Here is a 15,193-nt window from a genome sequence, read left to right as displayed (position 1 = left end):
TTTACATTTAATATAATATTATATTTTAGTTAAATCAATATTTATTATTACTTTATTTGCCAACTTGTTATGCTTTCATTCTCTCTTTTTTAATTTACTTCTTCCTTTCTCTTGACTTATTTTTATTTTTCCATTATTCCCTCTATTACAGGGAAAATGGTGGCTCACGCCTGTAATCCCAGCACTTTGAGAGGCTAAGGTGGGCAGATTGCTGGAACCCAGGAGTTCAAGACCAGCCTGGGCAACATGGTGAAACTCTGTCTTTACAAAAAAATACAAAAATATTAGCCAAGTGTGGTGGTGTGCACTTGTAGTCCCAGCTACTTCAGAGGCTGAGGTGGGAGGATTGCTTTGAGTCCAGGAGGGCTCTTGGTTGCAGTGAGCTGAGCTCACACCACTGAACTCCAGCCTGGGCAACAGTAAAGAAAAAGACTCTATACTTTTACTTCCTCCCCATTACATTTTAGATTATTGATATTATGGTTTATACATTTTTGTATTGTGTGCCCATTAACAAATTATTATAGTTATAGTAATTTTTAATATGCTTATCTTTTAACTTTTATACTACTGTTGAAAGTGATTTATCTACCACCATTAGAATATTAGAAAATTCCAGATTTGTCTAAATATATTTACCTTTATTAGTGAGTTTTATACATTCATATGTTTTTATGTTGTTAATTAGCATTCTTACATTTTAGCTCGAAGAACTCCCTTAAGTATTTCTTGTAGGGAAATAAACTAGTAATAATAAGCTCCCTCAGCTTTTGTTTATACGGGAATGTGTTTCTGTCTCCTTCATTCCTGAAGGACAGCTTTGCCAGATACAGTATTCTTGGTTAGCATATTTTTTTCTCTCCATATTTTGAATATATAATCCCATTATTTTCTTGCCTACAAGATTTCTGCTGAGAAATCCATTGTCAGTCTTATAGAGGGTCCCTTGTATGTGATAATTCACTTTTCCTTTGATGCTTTCAAAATTCTTTTTCTTTGGCTTTTGACAATTTAATTATAATGTCTTGATGTAGGCCTCTTCAAATTCAACCTATTTGCTGACCATTAGGCTTCAGGAAGCCACTGGCTGGGCTCTCCGGTTGGGCATGGCCACCAGCAGAATGCAGTGCCATCACCAAGGTCAGCACACTGGTTACTGTGAACCATGTCCCCCTTTTTCTGTTCCTATGTGATCCCAGGTTGTCTAGCCCTGCCAATTCCCCCACTGTTCCCCATGAGGAAAGACAAAAATAGGCCCAACTAAAATTGCCCAGAACACTGGGGAAGCTTGATGTTCTCCTTAGGTCTCTTTTCTCACTAGAGAAACCACTGGCTTGGGGATCCCTTTTGGTGTGGTGCTGTACTACAACAAAATGAAACCTCTCCTCTCACCCTTCTGATATAGCTTTCCTCCATTTTTTATGTGCCAAGGGGGTGCTTTTTAGCCTCAGTCTCAGGTTCTGAGATTTTAACAAGGCATTCTTATCTGTGGATAGTTGATAATCAGTGTTTCTGTGAGGTGAACTAGAGCAGGGACCTCCTATTCTGCCATCTTGCTGATGTCACTCTCCCATATATTTAACATCTAACTACACGTTAGATGTTAATTGGTACATCAATAATACTGAAAAATGAAGCAATGATTTGATAAAGATATATTTTGGGGAATGAGCTTACCATAGGGCAATGGTGAAACAGTATGCAACCCATGGCAAAGTTATAACTAAATGGCATGCAAGTCATATGAACAAACATTTTTATACATAAGAGACAGTGTTCAGTAAAATGTTCCTATGGAATGCTGTTTTGTCTTATTGGACTGTGTCTAGCTTAATATATTCTATTTTAGTTCCTTTAAATTAGAGATTACTTTGTGATTTACCACACTTCAATTCTAATTCAATTTTTTCTTTAAGACAGGCAATTCTGTCCTCGATTCCAGAAATCTGATTCAAGAATTTGAAAATCCATGCATATAAATAAGTAGGGAAAATGTACATATCGGCTGAAACTCTGGTAGCTCTAGTTCCTCTGAAAACTGTTGATTTGACTAAGGCCCTAGCAACTTTCTCAGCTACTCTTGGTACACTAAGAATTGTTTACATTCGGCCCCATAAAGCCAAAGACTATGTCTATTTTTGCTTACCACTGTATCTCTGGCACTTAGCATAGCACCTGATATACAGTGCTTAGTAAAAAATTGTTAAATGAATGAGTGAATGAATGAAAAATTTAAAAGTACCAACTTTAGATTAATATATTAAGAGAAAAAAAATCATTCCCATAAAATAAGTACTACCAAAAATATCAGCCAAAATTCTCTTGAGGGTGGCAAAGCTATTAAGAATCCAAATTCTCCTGAGGATGCAAAGCTGTTAAGTTTCTCACCATTCACTGGTAGATTTGGGGTTAGATCATTAAGTTCCTCAGCTGTGAGTTTGAATGCCATGTTTCCGAGTATACTGTCAATGTCATGAACATTGACTTGCAACTCTATAAAAGAGGAAGACATGAAGAAATTGAAACAAAAGTCAAAATGTAATAAATACCAATTCTTATGTATCATGATTATCAATTTCATTACAAAGAAGAGCCCAGGGACAGTTAAGTATTTAAAGAGGGCCATTAATGAACTAAAATTAATCTATTCATTTACATCCAATATCCAAAATGAGCCCACATAAGTAGCATGTTGAAAGTTGATAAACCACTCAGGTTATTTATAGCAGAAGAATAGCAAAATTTTAAACAGTTTTTAACAAAGTATCCATACAAATAAGGTTCCGTTTGCTCACTGTCTTATTGGACTGCACTCTGTATCTCAAGATATATTAGCTTCTCTAAAATTTTGAGACCCAGGACTAAATTTTATTATTTCCGCAGGCAAAATTGAGCAAAATCTAAGATAGGTAGAATAACTTTAAAAATAAAACACAGGAAATTATTAAATCAATGTGAACGTGTGTATGTATTAAAATTAATTATGGAGATATATATGAGATTGATAGCAAAATGTCGTGGTGAGGATAAAACAAAAGCATAACACAAGTACCTCAATTAATCTGCTTTCTCAATTTGCATATCACTTACCTTTTATACCTTTCACACAATTCAGCAACCTATTCTTATATATTTTTCCATTAGCTGTAAGAAAATATGTAATTTACGTCATATGGAAAACAACTATATATGCAAAAGTAATACAAAAATCTCTAAGTTCAGAAATATAGACCATAAAATAATTTGCTCTTAAAATTTACTTAATATCTTCTAAAATAATAAAATTAAAATGTAGACAAAATTCTTAATATGGTAAATCTGTCAATTCTTTAGCATCTGAGAAAATTATTAATATCAACTAGGATAAAGCAAAAAAAAGTACACCTTTTCTGACTTTACTCTTTTTTTCTCCACAGCTCCTATACATCTATACATTTCTCCTCCTCCTCCTCCTCTCCCATATCCTCCTCCTATTTCCTATGGGTCTTAACTCAACACATCTCAATAGAATGAAAGATAACCATCAATATTAATTCCTTAGCCCTGATGACAAGATTTATGGTTATGTATATTTTATTAGACAATTTTTATATTCCTAAATATTAAAAATAGTTACCTATGAAATTATGAATGTTTTAAAATCCCTAATTTATAAACAATGTACAACAAACATAGGTTGTTGGATAATATAAATTTTGAGGATATATTCCTAACTATTTCAAGACTCTACTTATATGTGTAATGTGGAATAACTCCCTTGATGACTACACTAACTCGCCTGAAGACTACTACTATTTGAAATGCCCACCATCAATTGGAAGTAATTTCTCTAGCTCCAAGTGTTCTCTAGATGTGAGCTCTATCCCCATATTTTGCAGGACATTTTCCAGGTCATTGAAGTCAACTTCTCCTCCTTCAAAACAAAAAACATAGAGAAAAATAAAATTTAAAAAAAATTGTAATTCAGAATTATGAAAGCAGAATTAAGGCAAATAATGGTATTTGTTAAACAATAAGCAGTCAATTGCAGATACAGAGAATGAATAGCATTCCTTTGACCCTAGTAAAAGAAGTGTTCCCACAGTGATGGCTATAAAATAATATTGCACACAGTTATATAAAGCTTATGCCATTTAAAATTAGCATAATGGCAAAGACAATTGGTACAAATAAATGTGTTATCTAGGGTAGGCAATTAAACTAGAAATCAATAGTGAAGGATTACTAAGAAAACTCCCATATATTTGGAAATCAATAAGTGCATTTTTAAATAATTCATGTGTCAAAAAACAAATCAAACAAAGTTAAAATATATCTTGACAATGATAATATTACATATTAACAATATGTAATATTGTTAATATGGTAAAGATGTGCAGACAGGGCTATTTAGTCTTAAATGCATATGCTAAAAAAGATAAAAAGACCAATAATCTAAGATTCTATCTCAAAAAGTTAGAGAAAAAGGCCGGGTGTGGTAGCTCAACGCCTGTAATCCCAGCACTTTGGGAGGCTGAGGCGGGCGGATCACGAGGTCAGGAGATTGAGACCATCCTGGCTAACACGGTGAAACCCCGTCTCTACTAAAAATACAAAAAAAATTAGCCAGGCGTAGTGACAGGCGCCTATAGTCCTAGCTACTCAGGAGGCTGAGGCAGGAGAATGGCGTGAACCCAGGAGGCAGAGCTTGCAGGGAGCCGAGATCGCGCCAGTGCACTCCAGCCTGGGTGACAGAGTGAGACTCCCTCTCAAAAAAAAAAAAAAAAAAAAAAAAGTTAGAGAAAAATAGCAAATTAAACCTCCCAAAAGTAGAAGAAAATAAATAACAAAGACAAAAGCAGGAATTACAGAAACAAAAAACAAACCTTACATAGAGAGAATGAACACAGAAAAAAGTTGTGTTTTAGAAAGACTAACAAAGTTGATAGATACCTGTACTAAGATTGACAAAACAAAAAAATGGAGAAAACATAACCAATGACAAATGAGACCACTACAGTTCCTACAGATACCTAAAGGATAATAGGAGGATATTATAAACATTATGTAATTAGTTTGAATATTTAAAAAAGGTATAAAGTCCTAGAAAAACATAACTCAGCAATAATGCCATATATATAGATATAGATATATACCATTCACGATTACATACAAAATAAAAAAGACTTAGGAGTAAATCTAACAAAAAAGAAAAATCGAGTTGACCAAAATAAACTTAGTGATGAACGATTTTTAATGATGTGCCACCAACTTGAATTGGCTCATGACAACTGATTGTTAAATATTCAGGAGTTTTGTGAACTTGATTTTAAATTGTTTACTACCAGAAGTCAGCCATGGTGAGATAATTTACATCATGGAAGTTGAAAAATGCTACAAATCAAATGGTGGTGTTTTATAGCATACCATTTTACCAGCATACCATTTACTGAAAAACTCAAGATTATAAATATATCCATTCTCTATAAATTGATCTAGATTCATAGGCTGCGGCAAGATGGCTGAATAGGAAAAGCTCCAGCCTGCAGCTCCCAGCAAGACCAATGTAGAAGGCAGGTGATTTCTGCATTTCCAACTGAGGTACCTGGTTTATCTCACTGAGACTGGCTACACAGTGAGTGCAGCCTACGGAGGGCGAGCAGAAGCAGGGTGGGGCATCGAATCACCTGGGAAGTGCAAGGAGCTGGGGAACTCCCTCCCCTAGCCAAGGGACTGTGCCATGAGGGACTGTGCTACCCAGCCCAGATACTACACTTTTCCCATGGTTTTTGCAATCCATAGACCAGGAGGTTCCCTTGTGTGCCTACACCACCAGGGCCCTGGGTTTCAAGCACAGAACTGGGCGGCTGTTCAGGCAGACACTGAGCTAGCTGCAGGGGTTTTTTTCGTACTCCAGTGGTGCCTGGAACCCCAGCGAGACAGAACCATTCACTCCCCTGGAACAGGGGCTGAAGCCAGGGAGCCAAGTGGTCTTGTTCAGTGGGTACCACTCCCATGGAGCCCAGCAAGCTAAGAACCACTGGCTTGAAATTCTCACTGCCAGCACAGCAGTTTGAAGTCAGCCTGGGATGATCAAGCTTCGTGGGGGGAGGGGCGTCTGCCATTACTGAGGCTTGAGTAGGCAGTTTTCCCCTAACAGTGTTAACTCTGACTGTGCGGAACTCACTTTAGCACAGCAAAGCCCCTGGGGCCAGACTGCCTCTCTAGATTCCTCCTCACTTGGCAGGGCATATCTGAAAGAAAGGGAGCAGCCCTAGTTAGGGGCTTATAGATAAAACTCCCATCTCCCTGGGACAGAGCACCTGGGGGAAGGGGCAACTGTGGGCACAGCTTCAGCAGACTTAAATGTGCCTGCCTGTCGGCTCTAAAAAGAGCAGTGGATCTCCCAGGACAGCACTCGAGCTTGGCTAAGGGACAGACTGCCTTCTCAAATGGGCCCCTGACTCCTATGCCTCCTGACCGCGAGACACCTCCCAGCAGGGGTCGACAGACATCTCATACAGGAGAGCTCTGGCCAGCATCAGGCTGGCCCAGCCTCTCTGGGACGAAGCTTCCAGAGGAAGTAGCAGGCAGCAATGTCTGCACTGGTGATACCTAGCCAAACAGGGTCTGGAGTGGACCTCCAGCAAACTCCAGTAGACATGCAGAAGAGGAGCCTGACTCTTGGAAGCAAAACTAACAAACAGAAAGCAATGACATAAACATCAACAAAAAGGACACCCACAGGAAAACCCCATCCAAAAATCATCAGCATCAAAAATCAAAGGTAAATAAATCCACAAAGATGAGGAAAAACCAGCACAAAAATGCTGAAAATTCCAAAAACCAGAATGCCTCTTCTCCTCCAAATGATTGCAACTACTCTCAAGCAAGGGCACAAAACTGGACGGAGAATGAACTTGACGAATTGACAGAAGTAGGCTTCAGGAGGTAGGTAATAACAAACTCCTCCAAGCTAAAGGAGCATGTTCTAACCCAATGCAAGGAAGCTAAGAACCTTGATAAAAGGTTACAGGAACTGCTGACTAGAATAACCAGTTTAGAGAAGAACATAAATAAACTGATGGAGTTGAAAAACACAGCATGAGAACTTCTTGACGCATACACAAGTATCAATAGCCAAATCGATCAAACAGAAGAAACAATACTAGAGATTGAAGATCAACTTAATGAACTAAAGCAGAAGACAATACTAGAGAAAAAAGAATGAAAAGGGATGAACAAAGCCTCCAAGAAATATGGGACTATGTGAAAAGACCAAACCCACAATTGATTGGTGTACCTGAAAGTGAGTGATGGGAGAATGGAACCAAGTTGGAAAACACACTTCAGGATATTATCCAGGAGAACTTCCCCAACCTAGCAAGACAGGCCAAAATTCAAATTCAGGAAATACAAAGAACACCACTAAGATACTCTTTGAGAAGAGCAACCACAAGTCACATAATCGTCAGATTCTCCAAGGTTGAAATGAAGGAAAAAACGCTAAGGGCAGCCAGAGAGAAAGATCAGGTTACCTACAAAGGGAAGCCCATCAGACTAACAGTGGATCTCTCTGCAGAAACCCTACAAGCCAGAGGAGAGTGGGAGCCAATATTCAACATTCTTAAAGAAAAGAATTTTCAACCCAGAATTTCATATCCAGTCAAACTAAGCTTCATAAGTGAAGGAGAAATAAAATCCTTTACAGACATGCAAATGCAGAAGGAATTTGTCATCACCAGGCCTGCCTTACAAGAGCTCCTGAAGGAAGCACTAAATATGGAAAAGAAAAACCAGTACTGATGGGAGGTTCCAAGATGGCCAAATACGAAGAGCTCCAGTCTGCAGCTCCCAGCGTGCGTGGCGCAAAAGACGGGTGATTTCTGCATTTCCAACCTAGGTACCAGGTTCATCTCACTGGGGCTTGTCAGACAGTGGGTGCAGCCCATGGAGCAGGGCGGGGCATCGCCTCACCCAGGAAGCGCAAGGGGTCGGAGAATTCCCTTTCCTAGCAAAGAGATGCCATGACAGATGGTACGTGGAAAATTGGGGCACTCCCACCCTAATACTGCGCTTTTCCAATGGCCTTAGCAAACGGCACACAAGAAGATTATATCCCGCGCCTGGCTGGGAGGGTCCCCCGCCCACAGAGCCTTGCGCACTGCTAGCACAGCAGTCTGAGATCAAACTGCAAGGTAGCAGCAAGGCTGGGGGAGGGGCGTCCACCATTGCTGAGGCTTGAGTAGATAAACAAAGCAGCTGGGAAGCTCGAACTGGGTGAATCCCACCGCAGCTCAAGGAGGCCTGCCTGCCTCTGTAGACTCCACCTCTGGGGGCAGGGCATAGCTGAACAAAAGGCAGCAGAAACTTCTGCAGACTTAAACATACCTGTCTGACAGCTCTGAAGAGAGTAGTGGTTCTCCCAGCATGGAGTTTGAGATCTGAGAATGGACAGACTGCCTCCTCAAGTGGGTCCCTGACCCTCGAGTAGCCTAACTGGGAGACACCTCCCAGTAGGGGCCGACTGACACCTCATACAGTCTGGTGCCCCTCTGAGATGAAGCTTCCAGAGGAAGGATCAGGCAGCAACATCTGCTGTTCTGCAATATTTGCTGTTCTGCGGCCTCTGCTGGTGATACCCAGGCAAACAGGGTCTGGAGTGGACCTCCAGCAAACACCAACAGACCTGCAGCTGAGGGTCCTTACTGTCAGAAGGAAAACTAACAAACAGAAAGGACATCCACACCAAAGCCCCATCTGTACGTCACCATCATTAAAGACCAAAGGCAGATAAAACCACAAAGATGGGGAGAAACCAGAGCAGAAAAGCTGAAAATTCTAAAATTCAGAGCACCTCTTCTCCTCCAAAGGAACGCAGCTCCTCGCCAGCAATGGAACAAAGCTGGACAGAGAATGACTTTGACAAGTTGAGAGAAGAAGGCTTCAGACGATTGGTAATAACAAACTTCTCTGAGCTAAAGGAGGATATTCGAACCCATCGCAAAGAAGCTAAAAACCTTGAAAAAAGAGTAGATGAATGGCTAACTAGAATAAACAGTGTAGAGAAGTCCTTAAATGACCTGATGGAGCTGAAAACCATAGCACAAGAACTACGTGACACAGGCACAAGCTTCAGTAGCCGATTTGATCAAGTGGAAGAAAGAGTATCAGTGATTGAAGATCAAATGAATGAAAAGAAGCGAGAACAGAAGTTTAGAGAAAAAAGAGTAAAAAATGAAAAAAGCCTCCAAGAAATATGGGACTATGTGAAAAGACCAAATCTACATCTGATTAGTGTACCTGAAAGTGATGGGGACAATGGAACCAAGCTGGAAAACACTCTTCAGGATATTATCCAGGAGAACTTCCCCAACCTAGCCAGGCAGGCCAACATTCAAATTCAGGAAATACAGAGAATACCACAAAGATACTCCTCGAGAAGAGCAATCCCAATACACATAATTATCAGATTCACCAAAACTGAAATGAAGGAAAGAATGTTAAGGGCAGCCAGAGAGAAAGGTCGGGTTACCCACAAAGGGAAACCCATCAGACTAACAGCGGATCTCTCGGCAGAAACTCTACAAGCCAGAAGAGAGTGGGGGCCAATATTCAACATTGTTAAAGAATTTTCAACCCACAATTTCATATCCAGCCAAACTAAGCTTCATAAGTGAAAGAGAAATAAAATTCTCTACAAGCAAACAAATGCTGAGAGATTTTGTCACCATAGGGCCTGCCTTACAAGAGCTCCTGAAGGAAGCTCTAAACATGGAAAGGAACAACTGGTACCAGCCACTGCAAAAACATGCCAAATTGTAAAGACCATCAATGCTAGGAAGAAACTGCATCAACTAATGAGCAAAATAACCAGCTAACATCATAATGACAGGATCAAATGCACACATAACAATATTAACCTTAAATGTAAATGGGCTAAATGCTCCAATTAAAAGACAGAGACTGGCAAATTGGATAAAGAGTCAAGACTCAACAGTGTGCTCTATTCAGGAGACACATCTCATGTGCAGAGACACACATAGGCTCAAAATAAAGGGATGGAGGAAGATCTACCAAGCAAATCGAAAACAAAAAAAAGCAGGGGTTACAATCCTACTCTCTGCTAAAACAGACTTCAAATCAACAAAGATCAAAAGAGACAAATAAGGCCATTACACAGGGTAAAGGGATCAATACAACAAGAAGAGCTAACTATTCTAAATATATATGCACCCAATACAGGAGCACACAGATTCATAAAGCAAGTCCTGAGGGACTTAAAAACAGACTTAGACTCCCACATAATAACAATGGGAGACTTTAACACCCCACTGTCAACCTTAGACAGATCAATAAGACAGAAAGTTAACAAGGATATCCAGGAATTGAACTCAGCTCTGCACCAACTGGACCTAATAGACATCTACAGAAGTCTCCACCCCAAATCAACAGAATATACATTCTTCTCAGGACAACATCACAATTATTCCAAAATTGATCACATAGTTGGAAGTAAAGCACTCCTCAGAAAATGTAAAAGAACAGAAATCACAACAAACTGTCTCTCAGACCACAGTGCAATCAAACTAGAACTCAGGATTAAGAAACTCACTCAAAACTGCTCAACTATATGGAAACTGAACAGCCTGCTCCTGAATGACTACTGGGTATAAAACGAAGTGAAGGCAGAAATAAAGATGTTCTTTGAAACCAATGAGAACAAAGACACAACATACCAGAATCTCTGGGACACATTTAAAGCAGTGTGTAGAGGGAAATTTATAGCGCTAAAACCCACAAGAGAAAGCAGGAAAGATCTAAAATTGACACCCTAACATCGCAATTAAAAGAACTAGAGAAGCAAGAGCAAACACATTCAAAAGCTAGCAGAAGGGAAGAAATAACTAAGATCAGAGCAGAACTGAAGGAGATAAAAATCCCTTCAAAAAATCAATGAATCCAGCAGCTGGTTTTTTGAAAAGATCAACAAAACTGATAGACCAGTAATAAAGAAGAAAAGAGAGAAGAATGTAATAGATGCAATAAAAAATGATAAAGGCGATATCACCAATGACCCCACAGAAATACAAACTACGATCAGAGAATACTATAAACACCTCTACGCAAATAAACTAGAAAATCTAGAAGAAATGGATAAATTCCTGGACACATACACCCTTCCAAGACTAAACTAGGAAGAAGTTGAATTGCTGAATAGACCAATAACAGGTTCTGAAACTGAGGCAATAATTAAAAGCCTACCAACCAAAAAAAGTCCAGGACCAGAAGGATTCACAGCCAAATTCTACCAGAGGTACAAAGAGGAGCTGGTACCATTCCTTCTGAAATTCTTTCAATCAATAGAAAAAGAGGGAATTCTCCCTAATTCATTTTATGAGGCCAACATCATCCTGATACCAAAGCCTGGCAGAGACACAACAAATAAAGAGAATTTTAGACCAATATCCCTAACGAACATCAATGAGAAAATCCTCAATAAAATACTGGCAAACCGAATCCAGCAGCACGTCAAAAAGCTTATCCACCATGATCAAGTCAGCTTCATCCCTGGGATGCAAGGCTGGTTCAACATATGCAAATCAATCAACATAATCCATCATATAAACAGAACCAAAGACAAAAACCACATGATTATCTCAACAGATGCAGAAAAGGCCTTCGACCAAATTCAACAGCCCTTCAGGCTAAAAACTCTCAATAAATTAGGTATTGATGGAACATATCTCAAAATAATAAGAGCTATTCATCACAAACCCACAGCCAATATCATACTGAATGGGCAAAAACTGGAAGCACTCCCTTTGAAAACTGGCACAAGACAGGGATGCCCTGTCTCACCACTCCTATTCAACATAGTGTTGGAAGTTCTGGCCAGGGCAATCAGGCAAGAGAAAGAAATAAAGGGTGTTCAATTAGGAAATGACGAAGTCAAACTGTCCCTCTTTGCAGATGACATGATTGTATATTTAGAAAACCCCATCGTCTCAGCCCCAAATCTCCTTAAGCTGATAAGCAACTTTGGCCAAGTCTCAGGATACAAAATCAAAGTGCAAAAATCACAAGCATTCTTTATACACCAATAACAAACAAACAGAGAGCCAAATCATGAGTGAACTCCCATTCACAATTGCTTCAAAGAGAATAAAATACCTAGGAATACAACCTACAAGGGACGTGAAGGACCTCTTCAAGGAGAACTACAAATCACTGCTCAACAAAATAAAAGAGGACACAAACAAATGGAAGAAAATTCCATGCTCATGGATAGGAAGAATCAATATCGTGAAAATGGCCATACTGCCCAAGGTAATTTACAGATTCAATGCCATCCCCATCAAACCACCAATGACTTTCTTCACAGAATTGGAAAAAACTACTTTAAAGTTCATATGGAACCAAAAAAGAGCCCGCATTGCCAAGACAATCCTAAGCCAAAAGAACAAAGCTGGAGGCATCATGCTATGTGACTTCGAACTATACTACAAGGCTACAGTAACCAAAACAGCATGGTCCTGGTACCAAAACAGAGATATAGACCAATGGAACAGAATAGAGCCCTCGGAAATAATACCACACATCTACAACCATCTGATCTTTGACCAACCTGACAAAAACAAGAAATGAGGAAAGGATTCCCTATTTAATAAATGGTGCTGGGAAAACTGGCTAGCCATATGTAGAAAGCTGAACTGGATCTCTTCCTTACACCTTATACAAAAATTAATTCAAGATGGATTAAAGACTTAAATATTAGACCTAAAACCATAAAAATCCTATAAGAAAACCTAGGCAATAACTTTCAGGACATAGGCATGGGCAAGGACTTCATGACTGAAACACCAAAACCAACGGCAACAAAAGCCAAAATAGACAAATGGGATCTAATTAAACTAAAGAGCTTCTGCACAGCAAAAGAAACCACCACTAGAGTGAACAGGCAACCTACAGAAAGGGAGAAAATTTTTACAATCTACCCATCTGACAAATGGCTAATATCCAGAATCTACAAGGAACTTAAACAAATTTACAAGAAAAAATCAAACAACACCATCAAAAAGTGGGCAAAGAATATGAACAGACGCTTTTCAAAAGAAGACATTTATGCAGCCAACAGACACGTGAAAAAATGCTCATCATCACTGGTCATCAGAGAAATGCAAATCAAAACCACAATGAGATACCATCTCACACCAGCTAGAATGGCAATCATTAAAAAGTCAGGAAACAACAGGTGCTGGAGAGGATATGGAGAAATAGGAATGCTTTTACACTGTTGGTGGGAGTGTAAACTAGTTCCACCATTGTGGAAGACAGTGTGGCGATTCCTCAAGGATCTAGAACTAGAAATACATTTGACCCAGCAATCCCATTACTGGGTATATACCCAAAGGATTATATATCATGCTAGTATGAAGACACATGCACACATATGTGTATTGCGGCACTATTCACAATAGCAAAGACTTGGAACCAACCCAAATGTCCAACAATCATAGACTGGATTAAGAAAATGTGGCACATATACACCATGGAATACTATGCAGCCATAAAAAAAGATGAGTTCATGTCCTTTGTAGCAACATGGATGAAGCTGGAAACCATCATTCTGAGCAAACTATCTCAAGGACAGAAAACCAAACGCCACTATGTTCTCACTCATGGGTGAGAATTGAACAATGAGAACACTTGGACATGGGGCGGGGAAGATCACACACCAGGGCCTGTCATGGGGTAGGGAGAGGGGAGATGGATAGCATTAGGAGATACATCTAATGTAAATGATGAGTTAATGGGTGCAGCACACCAACATGGCACATGTATACATACATAACAAACCTGCACATTGTGCACATGTACCCTAGAACTTAAAGTATAATAATAATAATAATAATAATAATAAAAGAAAAACCAGTACCGCCTACTGCAAAAACATACCAAAATATAAAGACCCATGACACGATAAAGAAACTGTATCAACTAATCTGCAAATTGAACAGCTAGCATCATGATGACAGTATCAAATCCACCCATAACAATATTAACCTTAAATGTAAGTGGGCTAAATACCCCAATTAAAAGACACAGACTGGCATTTTAGATAAAAAGTCAAGACCCGTCAGTGTGCCATATTCAGGGGACTCATCTCACATGCAAAGACACACATAAGCTCAACATAAAGGGATGGAGGAGTTTACTAAGCAAATGGAAACATACTTTATACCAACAAAGTATAAACATACTTTATACCAACAAAGATCAAAAAACCACAAAGAAGGGCATTATATAATGGGAAAGGGATCAATGCAACAAGAAGAGCTAACTATCCTAAATATATATGCACCCAATACAGGAGCACCCAGATTCATAAAGCAAGTTCTTTGAGACCTACAAAGAGACTTAGACTCCCACACAATAACAGTAGGAGACTTTAACACCCCACTGTAGATATTAGACAGATCAAAAAGACAGAAAATTAAGAAGGATATATAGGACTTCAACTCATCTCTGGACCAAGTGGACCTAAAAGACATCTACAGAACTCTCCACCCCAAATAAACAGAATATGCATTCTTCTCAGCACCACATCACACTTATTCTAAAATTGATTGTATAATTGGAAGTAAAACACTCCTCAGCAAATGCAAAAGAATGGAAATCATAACAAACAGTCTCTCAGACCACAGTGCAATCAAATTATAACTCAAGATTAAGAAACTCACTCAAAATCAAACAACTACATGGAAACTGAACAACCTGCTCCTAAATGACTACTGGGTGAATAACAAAATGAAGGCAGAAATAAATAAGTTCACTGAAACCAATGAGAACAAAGACACAAAGTACCAGAATCTCTGGGACACAGCTAAAGCAGTGTGTAGAGGGAAATTTATAGCACTAAATGCCCACAACAGAAATTGGGAAAGATCTAAAATTGACACCCTAACATCACAATTAAAAGAATTAGAGAACCAAGAGCAAACAAATTCAAAAGCTAGCAGAAGATAAGAAATAACTAAGATCAGAGCAGAACTGAAGGAGATAGAGACATGAAAACCCCTTCAAAAAAATCAATGAATCCAGGAGCTGGTTTTTTGAAAAGATTAACAAAATAGATAGACCACTAGCCAGACTAATAAAGAAGAAAAGAGAGAAGAATCAAATAGACACAATAAAAAATGATAAAGGGGAT

The 15,193-nt window shown here is 39.1% G+C and overlaps 1 protein-coding gene across 1 annotated transcript in view; it reads right to left on the bottom strand.

Moving 5' to 3' along the window:
• LOC100445724 (EF-hand calcium-binding domain-containing protein 3) overlaps positions 1 to 15,193 on the bottom strand; it is a 544,420-nt gene that overhangs the window by 242,596 nt on the left and 286,631 nt on the right. The window contains exons 50-52 of the mRNA XM_063718854.1: positions 3,809 to 3,913; positions 3,091 to 3,144; positions 2,389 to 2,493 (exon numbers count right to left, since the gene is read on the bottom strand). Coding sequence (XP_063574924.1) covers positions 2,389 to 2,493; positions 3,091 to 3,144; positions 3,809 to 3,913 — 264 coding nt within the window. The remainder of the gene's footprint in view (positions 1 to 2,388; positions 2,494 to 3,090; positions 3,145 to 3,808; positions 3,914 to 15,193) is intronic.

Source organism: Pongo abelii, chromosome 19 (genome assembly GCF_028885655.2).
Source record: "Pongo abelii isolate AG06213 chromosome 19, NHGRI_mPonAbe1-v2.0_pri, whole genome shotgun sequence".
Classification (NCBI taxonomy): Eukaryota; Metazoa; Chordata; class Mammalia; order Primates; family Hominidae; genus Pongo; species Pongo abelii.
The sequence above is the reverse complement of the archived record's forward strand: the minus strand, read 5'-3'. Positions and strand labels throughout refer to the sequence as shown.